A 20,422-nucleotide genomic window follows, 5' to 3' on the forward strand; every position below is an offset into this window, starting at 1 on the left:
TTCCTGGGGACAGCAAGACCCTTCTGGGGCCTCCGTTAACCTAAGAGTCACAGGAAGAATTACTCCTGCGGGAAAATCTGCCCGGCGTTTGTAGGACGCCGGCGCCCCCTGGTGGACATGGGATGCACTGGGGCACGAATTCATTCCTGAGCCCAGCTGTGTGAACACAGGGATCCCCAGGCTGCAGCACCTCTCACCAGCAGCCCGGAGAGGATGGGGTGGCCTGGAGGACCAGAGAGGACTCACAGGCCTTGGCCTAAAGGAAAGTGCTGGAATTGAAGACACCCCGTCCCACGGTGAGTGTACCACACAGATAAGCGTCCGAGACCCAGAGAGGACCTGGCCTTCACCTGGTGTCACGAAGCATGTCACAACCCACCCCACCGTGTGTGTGTGTGTGTGTGTGTGTGTGTGTGTGTGTGTGTGTGTGTGTGTGTGTGTTAGAGGAAGTCCTCAGTGAGTGTGTTAGAGGAAGTCCTCAGTGAAAGTCTGGGTGGCTTCAGGATTCCCTTTGAGTCACTTGGAGAAGAAAATTTCAACGGGGTCCCTTCCTGTCCCACCCAGACAGATGCTGACTTCCTTAATTCAGCTGAGGATTTATCTGTTCAGAGCTTCTGGAACAGATTCGGTCCCTGCTTCTGCCCTATTTCACGGTCTGGCATAGTGAGGCCTGGCTTAGCTGAGTGAGTGAGGGGCAGGGAGCCCAGCCCAGGTACCACATCTGCCCTGCAGCCACACAGCAGTTCTCTGACACAGAGATGGGAAGTGGGAGGGGTTATGACCCCCATCCACAGTGGAATGTCCCCCATTTCAATCCCCATGGGCTCCCCCTCTCCCGTGGGACATTCCCTTCCCACTCTCAAACACCATCAGACCCACTCCCACTTCAGACCCAAAGTAGCAGACAGGGCAAAGCAAACAGGCAGAATTCTGGGTGCACGCCCGAGAAGCTTCTTTGAGAATTGGAACCCCCTTACCTGGAGGCCCTAAACAGGAGCCCACCCCCGGTTTCCATAGATCCTGCATGGAGCCTGATTTCTCCCACTTTAATTGGGGGTATCCCTCTAGGAACCTCTATTTCTAGGTTGTCACAGGCCTGGAATAGGGACATAGTCCAGGCAGAACTCCTCCTGCCTCAGCTCCTCAGTGCTGGAATGACAGACATGTGCAGCCACATCTAACGTTTATTTCTTATGTTTTGAGACAGGGTCTCTCCATGTAGCTGTGGCTGGCCTTGAGCTCCTGGAAATCCTTCTGCCTCCGCTTCCTGAGTATCTACTGCATAGGGCGCTCCTGCTTCTGCGAGGTCACCTGCGAGTAGCACTTCCTGGCGTCACAGGTAGGTCTTGGCTGCGGTGAAGTTGTTGGCCACAGCGTTCACGCCCACGCTGCGCCCTCTAGCCAGTACGTGGCCGCCTGGCCCCACGCCGCCACCAACAAAGCTTGCACACGCAGCGGCACGGCACGGCTACCTCCAACAGCACCCAGCCCAGCAGCTGCTGGTCCCCAAACCCCTGCGGTGCGGCGTCACTTTCCGCAATTCCAGTGCCAAACTGCGCCGGGAGCCCAACTGCATGTCCAGCAGGCCTGGTGCCTGAGACACCCTGACTTCCTGCTCCCCAGCGTTGATTATTCAGGCCGGGGCAGGGAGAATGTGGCCGCTGACTGAGGCGACATGTAGCTCTCCCTCACAGCTGCATTTTAGGCTCTCATTCAGCCCCATCCCGCCTCCCGGTGATGCACGCAACACAGATCCTCTCGGACCTTAGAACATGCAGCCCGCAGTGCGAGTCGAGTGTTCCATGCCCAAATGTCACCACCGGAGTCTCAAGTCACCTCCAGCCTTGTTTATTTCTGTGCCACTCCCAGGTCTTACTGTGCATACATTGCAAGCCTCCTGCCTTGGCCTCCCAAGTGTTAGGAATAAAGGCATGTGTCACATTGACCTGCCTTATTTCTTCCGGTCCTGTTTTGATCCCAGTCCCCTCCTCATGGACAGGAGCTAACACTGGACTCAGAAGGAACAGGATGAGGCTATGTTTCCCAAGCCTTCATGGGCAGTCTCAGGAAGAGGGAGCATTTATTGAGCACCTACTGTCTGACCCCTGTGGGGGTTAGGTTAGGCCTGTTTCCCCTTAGAGACTTGCCCCATAGCAGCAGGGAAATAAAGCCAGCCCCACCCCCGCTCCACCCCGCAGCTCCTGCCCACAAACTTGTAGAGTCCAAGCTGGGCCCCTGGGATTCAGTTCAGGTCTACTATCTCCTGAGACAGGTGGCTAACGTCCATATCAGGGGCTGCCATGACTTAGGCTCCATGGTTGATTGTGACAAGCCACCTACCCCTGTGAGGTGTCTTGGTGTTCCCCAAGTACCCAAAGTCTGGATGGAACCTGAGGTCTGAAGGGACCATGGTGATTTTGCTTGTCTGTAACCCTGGCCTCTCACCCTCTCACATCTGCCCCCATACCCTCCCGTGTGCCCTTACTTTGACATGAGGATCCCCAAGTAGAATCTATCCACCTATGCTGTTTGACAAGTGTGTCTGCCTCAGACCATTGCTGTGTGACTGCAGGCAAGTGGCCTCACCTCTCTGAACCTTCATTTGTTTGTACCTTACTCCAATTAGATCCTGAAGAAAAGTCATTGTATCAGTCCCTGTATACAGCAAGTACTCAATGCATGGGCAGTGACTTTCCACCTCTGTCCTTGCCCATTCAGGAACCCACAGGCTGGGTCATCCACCTCCTCTGGGGAGATGGTCATGGCCCCCCTGCCATGTAAACAGGAAGTGGGCTGGAGGCTTCTGATTTACTTAGAAATGTCGAGGCCCCCCTTCTACTACTCCTTGCCCTCCTGGGGCTTTGGACAGCTAAGGGGCCATGGATCTCATGGTCCAGCCTCAGAGGAATGAATGCCAGTCCAGTCAGTTCAGTTCCACCCAAGCTTGCAAACTCAGTCGTCCGGAGGTCCAGAACAGTGAGGAGCTAGCTGTGGCCACACAATGGCCGAGATTAAGCAGTCTAGTGACCAGCAGGCCCTCACCCACAGTCTGATGCCGTGGTGGGCAGCCAGTGGCTTCGTGGGCTCTGGGCGGCTGTGGTCAGGTGACTGGGCCCGGGCCAGGGTGGTGGTAGAGGGCATATGGCTTGGGCTATGAGACTTGGTAGGGCCTGCAGGGAGGCGCCTAGGACATCCAGGCGGCTCTCCAGGGCAGCCAGACGGGCCTCCAACTCCTCCTGCTGGGCCTGCAGCTCCGACACCACCTCATATGCGATGCTCTGTGCCTGCAGAGATGGAGAGACAGACCAAGTGACAAGGGAGGGGCCAGGAGATGGCTGAGGATAGAGGGCTAAGGACAGTAGGGACCACCATAAGGATTAAAGAGCAGGGGGGTTGAGCAATTTCTGTTCTAGCAGCTGGCCGGCTATGTGACCAGCAGGGGGCGCCAGACGTGCAGAGTCCCATCACAGGCGCCAAGCTCACCACCATTGAGGAGGCTGGCTCATGAACATGGCAGGGCCAGACAGAGCTAGAGGAAGGCCCTCTCCATTGGGCCACCATGCCTTTGCCCAGACTGTACCTCACCTGTCCCCACTTGTCCAGAAGCCAGGATGACATTTGGAGAAACCCATAACTGTAGCCAGCCTTCAGTTGGCTCATAGCCACCTCAGGTATTTTGTTTATTTATTCATTCATTTATTTATTTAGACAGGGCATAAATAACCACATGCCCTGACTGGCCTGGTATTTGCTATATAGACCAGACTGGTCTCAAACTCACAAGCCAGAGCTCTGGGATTAAAGGTGTGTGCCACCAGGCCTAGCTTGGCTTTATTTATTTATTTGTTTGTTTGTATGTATGTATTGTATGTATGTATTGCATGTATGTATGCATTGTATGTATGTATTGTATGTATTGCATGTATGTATTGCATGTGTGTATTGCATGTATGTATTGTATGTATGTATTGTATGTATGCATGTATGTATTGTATGTACATATATATATATATATTGTATGTATTGTATGTATGTATGTATTTTTTAAGACATAGTCTCCAGGATTCCAGGCCATCATCCTGCAGGCATGTGTACACTGAGTAAACTATGTGAAACGAACCGCTCTATGACTTCTGCCTAACATTCCTGACCTCTAGAAGCTGAGGCAGGAGCATCAGGAATTCTAAATTGTCCCTGGCTATACAGTGAATTCCAGGACAGACCGGGCTACATGACACACTGGTCTCAAAAGCAACAAAAAGAATTTAACATCTTCCAAAGCCATTATTGGCTAGACCGGGAGGTGGAGCCCCTGCCTAGAATCCCTGAGTGAGGGGCTGGGGATCTGGCTAGGGGTGGATTCCATGTCTAGAATCCTATGTTGTATGTGTATGTATTTAATACTGGGTCTCTATATAGCCCGGGCTATTTTTGCTCTCCTAGCATCAAAGGATCCTTCTGCCTCAGCCTCTGGAGGAGCTAGAACCTGGGCTTGTGGTCCCATGCATGGAATTATTGTTCTGTTCATGGATTTCAACTGAAGAGCTAAGCGGAGCAGAAACTCGATGCTGCACTGTGGGTTTCCAGCCTCCTCTGATCAGACACTGACCCTGTGTCCCGGAGCCTGTCCTTCCCTCCCGCCCTGCTGACTCTCACCTTGGCCAGGTCAGCCAGCGTGTTGGCCTGATCATTCACCTTCCCTTGTTCAATCTTCACACTCCGGAGCCTGGGGATAGGGTAGGGACAGAGCAGGTGAGGCTCCAGCAGACCCTCGGGGCTGAGGGTAATCCCGGCCCAGGTCAGGCCACTTCCAAGGATGTGGGCCCATCCACAAGACAAAGACAGACATATTCCCTGCCCACTACAGACATGCCTGTGGCATAACCCTCCCTCCCCATTGGCATCGTGCACCACCAGACTTCCAGTCACCCCAAGACTTACTTCTGCGCCCTGGGAAGAGCCAGGAGAGCGTAGAAAAAGAAAACCGAGAATGAGAAAAGCACAGAGCCATTTTAGTCTCAAGCAGCAACATCTGAGTGGCTGGCAGCGCCCATCACCAGATGACGCCCCAGTTCCTGGCAGGGGGTCCTGGGCTGCCAAGGTGCTGCTGCCTCGGTGGGCTGGAATCCTGTCTCATAATGTAAGAGGCCAACCCCTTAAGACACCTGTGGGACTTCCTGGCAGCCCTGGGTAGCTGCCAGTCACTGCCTTTCTCCCACAATCCCTTGAGTGGCACCTTGCCTCCATGGGCTACTTGCTGAGAAAACATCCTGAATGGAAACTGAGGCTGGCAGGGGCTGTGCCAATGGGGATCAGCACAACATGGACAGGACATGAACCACCCCTTAGCTGCTGATCAGGTGTACCCTTGCCGCCTGGAGTGCTGCCCACCAGAGGTGAACAAAGGTGGTTTCCACTTTCATCCTGCATATGCCACCCCAGGGCTGTGGGCTGCCTCCTAAGGCCCAGAGTTCTGACCCTGGCGCCCTTGGAGTGTCATAGCATCACAGGCAAAGAGAGATGGGGAAGGGAGGGGAGAGGGAAGGGGAAGGGGCGGCAGACAGGCACGCAACACTTCCAGTACTGGGAGTCCCACTAGGACCGCGTTGCTGCAGGCCCTCTCCAAGAAACACCACCACAGCTGGGAAGATCCTCACCCTGCAATCACTGTGCCTCTGCGTATTTTTCCCAGGACTGTCCCTTTTTGGTTTTATTTCTTTGGTTTCCCTCGAGCTCAAGCACTAGTTCCATTGTCAGGGCTCTCCTTAGCACCCGGTTCCGTAGTTGTGACGCTCCCCCCACCTCCCTACCTCAGCCTGGGCTTCACACCCTCCTCAGTACGGCTGCCTGTGGGATTCCTGTCCATGCCTCTGCCTCCCTCTAGGCCCTAATCCAAATGTGTTTGATCTCAATAACTGCTGGAGGATACAGGGAAAGATGGTGGAGGGGAGGGGCTTACGGAGGGGCGGGCGACAGAAGGGAGGGGCAACGGAGAGGGGGTTGCATCAGACTGTCATGTCCTAGACACAGGTGACTCACACAGGGATACTGTCTCCCCAGAGTCTACTCTTCAGTCCCCCAACCTCCCACTTTCCTCTCCCGGAGTCATTTTGAACATTCTTCAACATTCCCTGAGGCCAGCACTAGGGCAAAGCTGTGTGTGGCTCTGGGAACCAGGTGAGCAGAGAGAAAGGCGCTGCAAAGGAGCCGGACTTACTGATGGATGGCCTGAAGGAACTTACGCTGGTGTTTCCGAACCCGGCTTTGGTCTGGCTTCTTCACTAGCCTGGTGTGTTTGTAGATGAGCCATGTCTCCCTGAGAACGTTTGCAGCGAAGCGTTTTAACCTGGGGATCAAAAAAAAAAAAAAAAAAGAATAGGGTTATTATCAGAGGATCAGAAACTTCTGTCAGTTTCTAGAAACCTCTGGGAAATCTCTGAACTATTGTTTGGGTGTGTTTGCATTCCCATGGCTATACAACACAGGTACTGAATGGTCAAATGGTGAATATAGAACTCTAACAACCGTGCACATGCTATCAGTTACTATGGCAGTGGTTTGAAACCTGTGGGCTGTGACCTACTTGGGTCAAATGACCCCTTCATACAGTTCACCTAAGACCGTCAGAAAACAGATATTTACATAACAATTCATAAAGCAGCAAAATTATGGTTATAAAGTAGCAACAGAAATAATTTTATGGTTGGGGGTCACCACAACATGAAGAACTATATTAAAGAGTTGTAGCATTAGGAAGACTGGGAGCCATTGTTTCACACAGTCTTATGTAGCCCAAGCTAGCTTCAATCTCACTATGTAGCTGAGGCTGGCCTTGTTCGTCTGCCTCTGGCTTGAGTGCTGGGATGACAGGCACACACCACCATGCCTGGTTTGTGTGGTGCTGGGAGGGAGGGAATCCAGGGCAGACACTGCCCGCTGAGTTCTGGCCCCTCGTTTTATACATGGGGAACAGAATCTGCACAGAAAGGGCCGTGTGCAAACGCCGAAGAGCTTGGGGTGTGCACTTAGCGGCTTGATCCAGAGCTGGAAGCGCAGTACGGCCATGTCTCCTCTGTGCTGCGGACAGTGGACACTGGGCTGAGCCTGATGCCACTTTGGAACAGCTACAGTGGTGACCCACAGAGACAGGAGTGGTCTGCAGACGCCTCACCCGCTTGGTGAGCTGTGTGTCCATCATGAAGTTGTGCACGTGTTTCTCAGCCTTGGTGAGTTCCAACTTCCGGGCCACGACGGCCACCACGAGTGCAGTGCAGCCTGCTCCCTGTGTGTGGTGGGAGGGCATATCAGAATCCCCGTGCCAGGCACACCCACCTCCGAAGCCCGCCCTGTGTCCTGGCCCCTCTGCGACTGTAGGAGCAGGACATGAGAAGTTACACAGAAAAGAGGGAAGGTATCCGCCATAGTGAAACAGGGAGCCTCCAACACCCAAGGGGTGCCATCGGGGCACGGAGGGAGGGGGCAGGTGCTGAGGCCGGGCATAGTGACCACCATAGTGAGACCGCAGAGACCACCAAGATGAGCCTGCCTCAACCCTGGTCCGGATTAGGGTCTTAAGGACCAAGAGGCTGCTTTTTGGGAAAAGTCACATTGACAAGGTTAAAGCAATTTGCTGGGAAGTTTTGGAGGGAATACTACAGAGTCAGGACAAAGAATAGGGAGAAAGATCCTTACAGAACACAAAAGCACAAACAGCTGCCACACACAAAAGTCACCCATGTCTGCCTCCAAAAGACCAGATAGGTGTTGGAAATGAGGAAGCCGAAAGTGTGACTGTCTGTGCCCAGAAAAGGAAATGGTGACAGGAGATGGGGCAGGGGAGAGCAGCAAGTCAGGCAGCTGGAGCACCAAAGTCCTAGCAGTTCAGGAGGCAGAGGCAGGTGGTGCCCTAGAGTCCAGGACTTTCAGGACTGCTTCTAGCATAGTAAGACTGTGTGGCTGGGGACAACGTCTCAGGGGCGGAGCCCTGACTAGAATCCCCCAGTGAAGGGCAGGAGGCGTGGCTTAGGGGAGAAGCCCCGCCTAGAATCCCCTAGTGAGGGGTTGGGGCATGGCTCAGGGGCGGAGCCCTACCTAGAATCCCCCAGTGAATGGCTGTGGGCATGGCTCAGGGGCGGAGCTATGCCTAGAATCCCCTAGGGAGGGGTTTGGGTGTTGCTCTAGCTGCTAGTTAGAATTTTCTGAAAGGAGTCGTACTTTTAAAGCTATGTCCATTAAAGGACTATGGTTAACCACAGAACTTTCTGGAAGGGATCTGGCTCATTAGGGAATGTAGTTTTGTATTCCCTCCAGGCCACTGTGGGCTGCAAGGCTGAATTCAGCCCTGTGCTCTGGGAGACTGGGCCAAGGCCCATCCTTGTTCTCCCTCTTTCCTTGGGTGGAACACAGCCAGGTGAATTAGCCAAGAGTTCATGAAGCCTTTAGAGAGACATGGCTACATGAGCTGGGCCTGGTGAGAGCCAGCTAAAGTTTGTGTGGCTGAGAACTTACTTTTAGTTTAATTTTGCTTTGAGACAGCATCTCTAACGGCAGCCCAAACTGGCCTGGAAGTGGCCACCCACCTGCTTCAGCTTCCCAAATGTTGGGGTAACAGCCATATGCTACTGTGACCGTTGATAATGCTGTCTTTGCAAGGATATTGTGCTTCAGCAAGAATGGTGTACTAGTCAGTGGCTTAGAAAATTGCTGCCTAGGCTGTGCTGCTGGTGGTGCTTGCCTTTAATCCCAGCACTTGGGAGGCTGAGGCATTCGGGTCTCTGTGAGTTCAAAGGCAGCCAGGGATACATAGTGAGACCCCTGTCTCAAAGAAAACTGTTATTTAAATCAAGGGAAAAGGAATCTGATGACCTGAGTGGACCACACCCACCAAAGATGAGAGAGCTGAGGCTTCCTTCTTCCTGGCTCCTAGAGTCACTACAGACAGACTTTTAGAGGTGCTGATGAGACACTCAGGCTCCCCGAAAGCAGATGTGGGCCAGCTGGGACCTCTAGGCATGGGTGTGGTATCCCCAGAATTCCCTAGACAAACCCTTGCAACACTGGAGCCAGACTTGGGGTGCAAGACAGGGGCTCTGCACTCACCATAATGCCGGTGAGCAGACACACGCCCTTCCCACAGTAGGTATGCGGCACCATGTCCCCGTAGCCGATGGACAGGAAGGTAATGGAGATGAGCCACATGGCCCCCAGGAAGTTGCTGGTCACTTCCTGTTTGTCATGGTACCTGGTGTTGGGGGCACAGACAAGGCTTGTCATTCCACGCTGTCCTCACAGTCTCCATTCATCATACCCCTAGGGATGGGAACAGGACTTTGGGGCGTGTTTCTTGATTGCTCAGGGACTGGGGTGGGGGCTGAGTGGTGAGGGCTGGGATGGGGATACTGTGCCCTCCTCCTCCATGGTCCTTCCAGCCTCTCACTACCCTGACACCCATGCTGCAATCCACCATGTTTACCCTCCCTAAACCCCATGGCATGACCAAGGATGGCCTGAAGGCACAGCCACAGAGAAGACAAGCATGTAGGGTAGACACTAGGAAGAACTTCCCATAGCAGAGCCAGTGAGGCCTAAGGAAAGAGGACTGGGGGAGGCAGAAGGCCAGAGGTAGCTGTAGTGTAAGGAGGGGGAGGGGCACTGAGAAAGGTAGGAGTCAGGCCCCCAGCCTGAGGCCTTGGGTGTGGAAAGGACTGGATAACAGCTGGATTTTTGCCTCTGTGGGAAAGGTCTCACCTATAGGAGCTGTGGGGACTGAGTGCCCTGAGATCTGCTCAGGTTTGGGGGTGATGGGGAGCAGGGAACTTGCCCACAGTCCCAAGCTTCCCAGAGATGGTTCTGCAGTTAGTGTTGATTTTTTTGTTGAGACTGGGCATCATGTAGCCCATGCTGGCCTCAAGCCTGCTATGTAGTTGAGGATAGCCCCCTGCCTCCACCTCCTTAGTGCTGAGATGACAGGGGTAGCTCCCATGTTAGACTGCAGCTACAGGGTGACCCAAGTGCAGGGATGGAGACATGCGGGTGGGGACAGGGCTACGGGGGTGGGGGGGGACAGCAAGGCAAAGTGGCAAACTGTAGAGTGTGGCATTTAAGGCAGGCTGCATGCTCCTCTCCCGGCTCAGAGTAGGGGTGCAGGGAGGGTCCCAAGGTTCCGCTCTTATCAGGGTGCAGCTACAAGAACTGTGGGCACATCAGATCCCTGAGAAGCAGCCTGACCCCTGGAGGGACATGAAGTGGGAGATCCAGGTCTCCCACCAAGGCCTTTCCGGCACAGAGTAGATGGACCTCATAACCACCAAATGGGTACATGATACCCACCACCGAGGCACTCCTGTGCTAATGCAGCCCAGCTATACCTGTCTCTGCTCAGTCAGGTCTGGGACCCCAGGCAAGTCCTTCAATCCTGGAGGAAATCAGTCTCCTTTTCTGGGACTTCAAGAGGCATGACATCGTTTCCTCCCTCACTCTATACCCTCCGCCAGGCCCTGAGGGATCTGAGACTTCTATCCAGAGCTGACAAAAAGCCTGGACTCTGGGTGTTCCTTCCTCTAGCCAGGCCCACCCTGGCTGCCAGCTCCCCTCCCTGGCAGCAACAGAGGCAGCTGGGTGGCTGAGTCAGGGGAGGGGTGTGGGAGGTGGGGGTGGGGCTGGTGGGCAACAGAGGTAGCTGGGTGGCTGAGTCATGGGAGTGGGTGCAGGGGTGCAGATGGGGGTGGGGTGGGGGTGGGGCTGGAGGCAGCTCAGCTGACCGTGGGACTCACGTGTTCCCCCTAGGGTCCGGAAGGCCAGAGACAGGGAGGGAAAGTTATCATTAAACTTGAGCCTGTACGCGGTGGCCCTGAGCCCTGAATTCTACCCAAGCTCCCCAGAAATAAGAAAGTGGGGGTATCAGTGGAGGGACCGGGATGGAGGCAGCTCTGCCGCGGGGCTATAGTCAGAGGGCAGCATGGGATGCCTGGAGGAGGTCAGGGACTGAGTGATGGGTCTCCCCGGGGACCGGAGACTGAGGACATGGGCAGGGATGGCCATAGTTCCCAGCCAGAGATACTGAGGTCCCCCATGCAGGCTCCTGTGAGGTCACAGGACTGTCTGCAGGTGAATGGGCTGAGGTGGGGACCTGGGGTTTGGGTTCGAGGACAGGATGGTGGTGGCGCATGGTGGGTCACCTCTCACACACGCGCACTGTCCACGCAGCGACGATCCAGGAGGAGATGCTGAAGACCAACAGCACGGTGCCAGGGCAGATGGTCATGAGTGTCTTGGTGACAAAGCGTGTGTTGAAGGTGACACGGTTCAGGGCTCCGATGCTGCGACTGGATGCGTCCGTGAAGATGCGGCTGTGCAGGAGCATGACCCGAGCCAGCAGATAGAGGCGCAGAAACATGGGGATGGACAGAAGCACATCCACATCCGCCTCGGCTGCTGACGGCACCAGGGAGAAGGCCAGCCGTGCCGTCCATGTGAAGCGGTAGTGGCCAGGCACTGGGTGGATGGCACACACAGCCAACTCCAGCGAGATCAGGGACACTCGCTCCCACGTCATGGCAATGCGCCAGTCATCGGCACCATTGTCCACCAGAAACAGCTGTGGGAAGGCGGTGGTGGCTGAGTGGGTCCCCTGGGGATGGGGCTACCCCCTTCAGAGGGAATGCTGGCATGGGTCTCAATCCCACCCAGCTCAGGATTTTGGACAAAGATTATTTCTGTTCGTGTACTTTTGAGAGAGGGTCTCATTTAGCCCAGGCTGGCCCTGACCCTCTAGATTTCCAAGAATGACACTGAAGTTCTGATTCTTATGCATCAGTGCCAAATGTTTGTTGACAGGTGTAAAACACTCTGTTTGGCTTGTTTTGTTTTGTTTGTTGTTTTGTTTTGTCTTTTTGAGACAGGCTTTTATTATAAAGCTCAGATTGGCCTTGAACTCTCAAATCCTCCTACCTCAGTCTCCAAAGTAGTAGGATGATGTGATATGTGCCACGTAGGACACATGGTTTTTCAGCTGTAGCCAAAACTCAAAGTCAACCAAAGATGCTCGCCTCACCTGCAAGCATGAGGGCCTCAGTTCAAGTCTGGGATTCCAAAGAAACAACCTACACACACACACACACACACACACACACACACACACACACACACACCACACACACACCACACACCCCACACACCCCACACACACAACACACACAACACACACACCACACACACACACCACACACACACACCACACACACACACACACAACACACACACCACACATACACACACCACACACACACACCACACACACACACACACACACCACACACACACACACACATACACACACCACACACACACACACACACACACACACACACACACACCACACACACACACACACATACACACACCACACACACCACAACACACCACACACACACCACACACACACACCACACACACATACACACATACACCACACACCACACACACACACATACACACATACACCACACACACACCACACACATACTACACACACACATACACCACACACAAACATACCACACACACACACATACACATGCATACACCACACACACATGTATACACAGCCAGAGCACACATACCACACTCCACACATCACACACACACACCACACACACCACACACCACACACACACAACACACACACACACACACCACACACACCACACACATACCACACACATCACACACATCACACATACCACATACACCATACACACCACACAGCATACACACACCACACATGTATACCACACACCACATACACTACACACCACACACACCACATATACACATCACATACACCACACACGCATGTGCACACACACATGCAAAATAAAAGGAGAAAAGGAGGCGTTGGGCTGAGCTCTGGGGAAAGTGCTTGCCTCGCTGCCCTGGGTCTGATCACCTGAACTGCGAAGAAGTCCTTTAGCTTAATGTCCACCTCGCCCTGCGGGGGACACATGGTCTGACACTGTCTTGGGACACAGTGGTGTTGGTAGGCCTCAGCAGCCTCCCTGCCATCAGGAGGGGACCTGCCCCACACTGCAGGTGACACCTTCTCCATGGCCCAAGTGCCAACCAGAGACCTCATCACTGTCAGCCCTCAGTCTGACTCCCTTGGCCCTCCTGCAGCCCAGAGTCTGTTCATCTTAGCAACTTCCCCATTCTGGAACCTTCTCAGCACTGCAGAGCTACATCTGTGGCCTCCCTCAGTCTCCATCCCTACGCCTCGGGTCAAAGGGCGCCTGCCTGCCTCCCTAGCATCAAAGGGAAGAACTGGTCTTAGCAGCCCACTCTGTCGTCCCAGCATGGGAGATGGTGACAAGATCAATAGTGTCCAACCTGGGCTACTTGAGACCCTGTCTCAAAAACAGAAAACAACCCCCTGGAGAACAGACAAAACGGGGACATTGGGAGGGTCCCCAGAGGCCCCTGCCCAGCATCGGGTCACACCTCCGAGGTGGCGAGTACCAACCTGGATCTCTCGGGCGTGGTAGAGGATGACAAGGCCAAGCAGGATGACAGTGGAGAGGCTGATGAGGCATTTCAGGGCGAACGAGCACAGAGACTCCTGCGCAGAGAGGGAGGGGACACTGCGGTTCCCGGCATAGCTGCCCAGGCGCCAGCTGAGTGGGGACAATTACCCCCCAAACGGGGTCTGTCCCTGCGGCTTCCCCCTTTCCAGTCTCAGCTCCTCTGGCTCCCAGAAACATCTCAGTGTCGCACAGCCTTACGGATCTTGGCGACTTCAGCGTGCGGCACCCGTCTGCATTCCCTCTCCTACGCCCCTTGCCTTTGCTCATGGAACCCAGGTGAGATGCCAACCCCAGGCTGAACAGATGTTGGGGAACGGGGCCTACCTTGGTGTACACACCCCAGGACAGCTCTGTTTCTGTCACCATGACGACAATCCCAAACATGCCAAAGATGAGTGCATAGTCACTGAGTCGTTTACGCTTCTCGAAGAGGGCCCTACGGTGGCCCAGGCGGTGGCTGACGGTCGGGGGCTTCCCTGAGCCTGGCCTGTCCTCATCTTCCTCTTCTTCTTCCTCCTCCTGCGCCTGGGAGTGGCCCCTGGGGCCACTGGGTGACAGCCCAGCAGGCTGACCCTTGGCCATCATCTGCAGGCCGGGGCCTTGGGTGGGCTGTCGGGGGCGGCCTGCCTCGGGGTCCACAGGTTCCCAGCCCAGGAATCCAGGCCCACTGCCCAGAGGCCGCCCCACACTGCCATTGTGGCTGCGGCTACTCATGGCCACCTGCCTCCGTGGGCTGGACTTGCAGCAGGCCCCTTGGGGCCCAGCATGGTTCAGCAGAAGGGCTTCCGAACAGACCTGTGGAGACAAGAAAGAGCCATCACTGTGGCTATTCCAGAACATTCCAAGGCTTGGGAGAGTCTGGGATGCATTGATCATGTGGAGAGTCAGCGTATACCTTCCCCTGCTCAAACCCTGCTGCAGCTCCCCAGAGCCATCTCTAGCCTTCCAGACACCAGTGTGCCCTGTAACCACCCTAGCCTGAGCACCCCCTTCCCCTCAAGCTACTGACAGCAAGTGACAAGGTGGCCTGGGTGCTTGCAAGGCCTACTGCATACCTCTCCCCACATGGAAGGAGAGGCAGTTTGGGGCTGTGACTCAGCTGCCTGACATATGTGCCAAGCACAGCCTAGGAGCTGCCATGTTGCTCCCCTGGGCAGCCTCCTCCTGGGTAGTCTCAGCTGGCTTAGGAGGATGGATGCAGAGCAAGGAGGGGAGCTACCTGGGTGAACAGTCCTAGGCTCGCTGCGTTTTGAGCCTCCAGGTAAAAGGCACCAGGGAACTCCTGCTCTGGTTTTCTAAAGGAATGTCAGGCAGCCAGCTGGGCTCTCGACCAGCACCAAGTTAGAGCAGTGACTGATGAACTCTGCCTGGTGGTGGCAGTGGGCAGGGCCTTGACAGGGAACCAGCCTGCCTCTGCCCCTGAGGGGCTATGAGCTGGGACAGAGCTGCTTTCTGTCATGGGGCCTGAGATACCAGCTCAGTCCGTTTCTTTCTCTTGTCTTCTGTGATTTTATTTATTTACCTTAGAGACAGGCTCTCAATCAATAGCCCAGGTTGGCCCAGAGCTTGTGACAAACACTAGATGCTAGGATGGTAGATGTGAGTCATCATGACAGGATTGGTGATACATACCTATCATGTAAGCAACTGGGGAGGCTGAGGCAAGAGGTGATGAACGCCAAGGCTAGCCTGTCCTATGTGAGCTTGAGACCAACCTGGGCTACACGAGACCCTGTTTCAAAACATGAGACCCTGTTTCAAAATAAAATCGGATCAGTAGGTGTCCCTTGCTGAGTCTCAAGGAGACACCCACCTCCCCACACCCCTTCGCAGGAACCGCAGCGAGAATGGCCCATTATAGAAATTCTCAGGACACTAGACCTGTGTCTGGGTGGCCTCTCCAGCACCCAGAAGGCCATGGGGCGGAGGAAGGGTGCCAGAGCTCTCCTCACCAGGCTCACTGACTCTTCAGGGTGACCGGCTCTGCTTGCCCTTTGCCCACCGGCCGCCAGGGAGCTTACAAGGCCAGGCTGGCAGCCCAGGTGCTGTCACTGAGCACCTTGACCTCAGTTCAGGGTGGCCGGCGAGCGCGTGCTCATGCCACTGACAGTACCACATGCACCCTTGTGCACGGACTTCGTGGACTCAGCGTCTCCCACTCACAATCTTCCCTCACCGGGAGACACGCGCACCCACTCTTGTGTCCCTGACCCTGACCCCGTGGCGACACCATCCCCAGCATCGTCCCCGGCCGCATAGCCCTGGGACTCACTATTACCGCCGCCCCCCCGCACCACCCCCCGCTTCCTTTCGCCAATACCTGCGGGCGACAGCGGGGACCTGGACCCGCGTGCCAGCGCGTCCCCGCCGCGGCCGGTCAGGGAGGGGGAGCAGCACCGCCCCGGATGAGCAGCGCCTTGGATTGGCTGAGCACGCCAGGCCCCGCCCCCATGACCCTCAGGCCCAGCCCATGCTTAAAGCTTCCTCCTGGGCGCTCTGAAGATTAGGAGCGTACACTCCCCAACCCCCGTGTCCCCGAGATGGACATCTGTGCGCGGACAACCAGCTATTGCAAGGGATCCTGCACACCTGGACCTCATCTCTGGGGACAGACAAGTCCGCTCACTTCAAGGTCCCCGGTCCTGAACCCTATCAGCTTTGCCGGCAGAAAGAGCTCCGGGGAGCTGGACTCATCAAGGATGTAGAGAACCCCAAACCTGCTGTTCCCCCATCACCCAAGCCAAACCTGCAGAGCTCACTCACGCAAGTTTTTGTTTTGAATCAAAGTCTTATGTAGCCTAGGCTGGCGTCAAACTCAGTGTGAAGTGCAGACTGCCTTAGAACTTACCAGGGATCCCAGGTTAGCCTTGAACTGGCTTTGTAGGCTTTGTAGCCAAGGATGACCTTTAAGTCCTGTTCCTTCTCCCTTCACCTCCAGAGCGCTGGGACAGGCTTAGGCCACCTTTCCCAGCCCATGCAACATTTTTTGTGGTCTTGGGTTTTTGTTTTTTGGGTTTTTGTTTGTTTGTTTGTTTTTGTTTTTGGATAGGGTCCCATTCTGTATCCAAAGCTAATCTTGAAATCACTCACTGAAGTCCTCCTGCCTCAGCCTTCTCCCTAAGGTGCTGGAGTTTCAGGTGTCTCCCAAGACACCGGAAGGACCAAGGGGTAGCCCTATTCTCCACCCCCTCAGTCATGTTGGGGAGCTGAGGTTGGTCTGCAGCCTTGGTCACCCCCAGGTGCAGCTCTCCCTCCCAGCTCCATCCGATTCCTTCCTGGCCCAGCGTCTATGCAGCTCAGAGAGCCTCGGGAAGGACCAAGGGGCAGATGTGTGGCCAACAAGTGGCCCTGGAGCAGTGAAGCACTGAGCCCAGCAGAGCCACCAACACAGTGACAGCCCAGGTGTTGGGGGTCACTGCCACATCCGTGCTATGCACATAGGGAGCCAGGTGGAACTGGCCTGAGGTGACAGACATGAGCAGGTTCCAAGAGACACCATAAGGGACAGGCCAAGAACACCAGGTTCTGTCTCCAGCCCCTGAACCTTCTGTATGCGGCCACCTCATCCTGAGGCCATCGGCCTTCCCTGCCTGCCCCTCCTTGGATAACCCAGGGGTCTTTTTTGTGCCTTTCCTTTCCCTTCCTTCCTTCCTTCCTTCCTTTCTTTCTTTCTTTCTTTCTTTCTTTCTTTCTTTCTTCCTCCTCCTCCTCCTCCTCGTCCTCCTCGTCCTCCTCGTCCTCGTCCTCCTCGTCCTCGTCCTCGTCCTCCTCGTCCTCCTCGTCCTCCTCTTCTTCTTCTTCTTCTTCTTCTTCTTCTTCTTCTTCTTCTTCTTCTTCTTCTTCTTCTTCTTCTTCTTCTTCTTCTTTTTAAGAAAGGTTTTTTGTGTTTGTGAGGCTCAAACTGACTGCAGAGCTGAGGGCGACTTGGAACTGACCCTTCAGTCTCTACCTCTCTAGTCCTGCCTGAGGGGACAGGCATGGGCCATCAAGCCCCATTTGCTAGTGCTGACAGCAGAACCCAGGGCTTCATAAACTTTGGGAAAGCGCTCCACCAACAAAGCTGTAAGCACACAACCTCCTGAGACACGCCTCAACCTCTCACAGCTCCCAGGGATTAGGGACATGCCCCAGTTTGTCATGAAAATTGGGGTGTTCACTGCGCATCTAGTTCTCCTGGGGTCCCTGTCTCACCATGCACACCCATGGTGCCTGTGGCCACAATCAAGTCCAACAAAGGAATTAACAGGCTCAGCAGCCACTTCTGCCTATAAGACACACCCCTTCCCTCTTGGGGCCACCTTGCCTTCAAGGAGCCCCTCAAGGAGGAGGTATCCTAGCAACCAGTTGGGATGGCCCAGAGACCTCCAAGAACCTCAGCCCTGAGGACAAATGAGGCTGGGGGTGGTAATCGGCAGGGGCTGATTCTGGGCTTGAATGCAAACTGGCCACACCTTCATCCTAGGCATGGGCTCCAGAGGGCTATGGTGGGCAGGAAGGGAGTGGAGGAGCCACAGATACCCTTGGGATACTGTTAGACTCCTGTGACAGGAAACAGCCTTGCAAAAACTGTCCTTTGGAGACTGCTGAACGCGAGGCACTTTCTTAGGGCCTGAGGGCTGAGCCACCAGCCCTGGGCAGTGGCTGAAGGACACCAGGAAACCCTTTCAGGCCTGATGGCACCCAGAGACAGGGGCTGAAGCAGAGGTGGCCTGGTCACACACACTCTCTTATCCCCCCAGGCTCTGAAAGCCCAGCAGCACACACCAGCCATCCCAGCACTGGGGAGGCCGAGCCCTGAAGGAAAAGATGAGCCTTCCCAATATAGAGAGAAAGCCAACTCGGGCTATAGCCCTGTTGCAAAATAAACAGAAAGCCAGGAAGGAGTTTGTCATCGCTGAGTGTGTAAAGGCCCTGAGGCAGGAGCAGAGAAGGAAATCACAGAAGTGGGGTCCCACGTCTCAGGGAGCTAATTCTGGGTAATCTGGGGCTTGGAGAGCTTGGATTTACCCATCTGTGTGCCCTGAGCCCATTCTGTATACAGAGCTTGTCCTCTCAGAGATAACAGAAGCTCCCAACAGGCCAGACCTCAAGTGGGAGAGCACCAGCCCCAGTCATCTCCGGGAAGGCAACGCCCCAATAATATACAAGGTGACATCCACAGGCTCCTTAGGAAGCCTTGGAGACCCAGCCCACTCATCTCTGCAACCGTCAGGACCTTTGCTTGTCCCCAGACTTCACAACCTGACCTCATGCAGAAGTGCTATCTGATGGTTTTTGTCTTAACAGAAGGTCTCAGTCCCTACTATATACACAGCACCTCGCCCAAGATCTTATGGATAGTAGCTAGTTATGCAGTGTTTGTTGATTGTCTAATACTGACCCCATGGACAGTGCACAGTTGACATTAGACATCAGTCAGGACTGGAGACGGAGGGGTGGGTCAGGATCTTTTGGACCTGCCTTTAACTCTACCAACCAGGCTGTGTGACACTAAGCAGGTCACCAACCTCTCTGAACTAGCTCCCCGCCCCTGCTGAGAGGATCGAACTGGGCGACGGTGATGTTGCCAGCCAGCTGTGCTGCTGCTCTTACAATGCTGCATCTTTTCTAGGCCTTTTCCCTTAAGCTTCAGGAGGTTTTGCTGTTGTTGTTATAGGTTTTAATTTATTTTTTTTTTCTGGAGCTGAGGACCAAACCCAGGGCCTTGCGCTTGCTAGGCAAGCGCTCTACCACTGAGCTAAATCCTCAACCCCAGGTTTTAATTTTTTTTTTTTAAAGATTTATTTATTTATTTCATGTATGTGAGTACACCGTCACTGACTTCAGACATGCCCTTTTGCAGATGGTTGTGAGCCACCATGTGGTTGCTGGGACTGAACTCAGGACCTCTGGAAGAGCAGTCAGTGCTCTTAACCACTGAGCCATCTCTCCAGCCCAGGTTTTAATTTTTTAAGTTTTTATTTTCCCTTGTTTTCTTGTTTCAAGGTGGGGTCTCATGTAGCTCAGGCTATACTCAAAATCACTAGGTAGCCAAGAATAACCTTGAGCTTCAGTTCTTCCTAGTTTCATCTCCCACATGCCTAGTTTTCGCAGTGCTGGGAATAGAAGCCAGGGTTTGGTGTGGGCCAGACTAGTGCGCCAAGGGAGCAGCCCCAGCCCCTTTAAAATATTTAATTGAGAGGGCAGATACCCGCTTCTGTCACTGATTCCCCAGGATCGAACACCATCCTCTGGCTCCCAAGGTCAGCAGCATTGCACCGGGCACACACATATGTGCACATATCTCAGAAAATCCTTTTTTTTTTTTTTTAAACTTAGGGCTCAGCAAGACACCTGCTGCTCTGGGAGAGGCCCAGCCTTGCACCCACACCAGTGGCTCACTGCCTCCTGTGTCTCCACCTGCACTCGCGTGCCATGCCTTCACAGACATATACTTTTTTTAAAAAAAAATCAAAATTAGGACGTGGTAGTGTTGATGTCTTTAATCTGAGCACTTGGGAGACAGAGGCAGAGGCAGGTGGATCTTAGTGAGTTTGGGGCCAGCCTGGTCTTCAGAGCAAGTTCCAGGACAGCCTGGGCTATACAGAGAAAGCCTGTTTAAAGAACTCCGCCCCCCCAAAATAAAATTAATTAAAAAAAGTTTTTAATTAACTTCACATCTCTCTCTCTCTCTCTCTCTCTCTCTCTCTGTGTGTGTGTGTGTGTGTGTTTTGTTTAAAGGGACAGAAGGGACAGGATTTTAAGTTACCTTGGTCTCAAACTCACTACAGAGTCATGGCACTAGCTAAGCCTTCTGTGTACAACTGCCCAGTGTGGGGCCATGAGGCCTGCAAACAGACATGGGC

The 20,422-nt window shown here is 54.3% G+C and overlaps 1 protein-coding gene across 1 annotated transcript; it reads right to left on the reverse strand.

Moving 5' to 3' along the window:
• Positions 1 to 1,827: 1,827 nt before the first annotated feature.
• On the reverse strand, positions 1,828 to 15,952 carry Kcnn1 (potassium calcium-activated channel subfamily N member 1). The gene is made up of 10 exons (XM_032919058.1): positions 15,898 to 15,952; positions 13,902 to 14,372; positions 13,517 to 13,612; positions 11,178 to 11,596; positions 9,100 to 9,241; positions 7,167 to 7,282; positions 6,218 to 6,346; positions 4,942 to 4,950; positions 4,657 to 4,726; positions 1,828 to 3,284 (listed from the first exon to the last, which is right to left on the reverse strand). Exons 2-10 carry the CDS (start codon positions 14,289 to 14,291, stop codon positions 3,039 to 3,041), a joined length of 1,617 nt encoding a protein of 538 aa, XP_032774949.1. The 5' UTR covers positions 14,292 to 14,372; positions 15,898 to 15,952; the 3' UTR covers positions 1,828 to 3,038.
• Between the last annotated feature and the right edge of the window lie 4,470 nt (positions 15,953 to 20,422).

Source organism: Rattus rattus, chromosome 13 (assembly GCF_011064425.1).
Source record: "Rattus rattus isolate New Zealand chromosome 13, Rrattus_CSIRO_v1, whole genome shotgun sequence".
In the NCBI taxonomy this organism is placed as follows: Eukaryota; Metazoa; Chordata; class Mammalia; order Rodentia; family Muridae; genus Rattus; species Rattus rattus.

What these genes read in the sequence shown, in the direction of transcription:
- Kcnn1 (XM_032919058.1), bottom strand. Translation starts at nt 14,291, where the DNA reads ATGAGTAGCCGCAGCCACAATGGCAGTGTGGGGCGGCCTCTGGGCAGT. An exon ending in GTCTGCTCACCGGCATTATG is followed by an intron (nt 7,283 to 9,099) that starts GTGAGTGCAGAG and finishes CACCACACACAG; the next exon opens with GGAGCAGGCTGCACTGCACT. An exon ending in CGCTGGCTGACCTGGCCAAG is followed by an intron (nt 3,285 to 4,656) that starts GTGAGAGTCAGC and finishes CCATCTCTGCAG; the next exon opens with GCACAGAGCATCGCATATGA.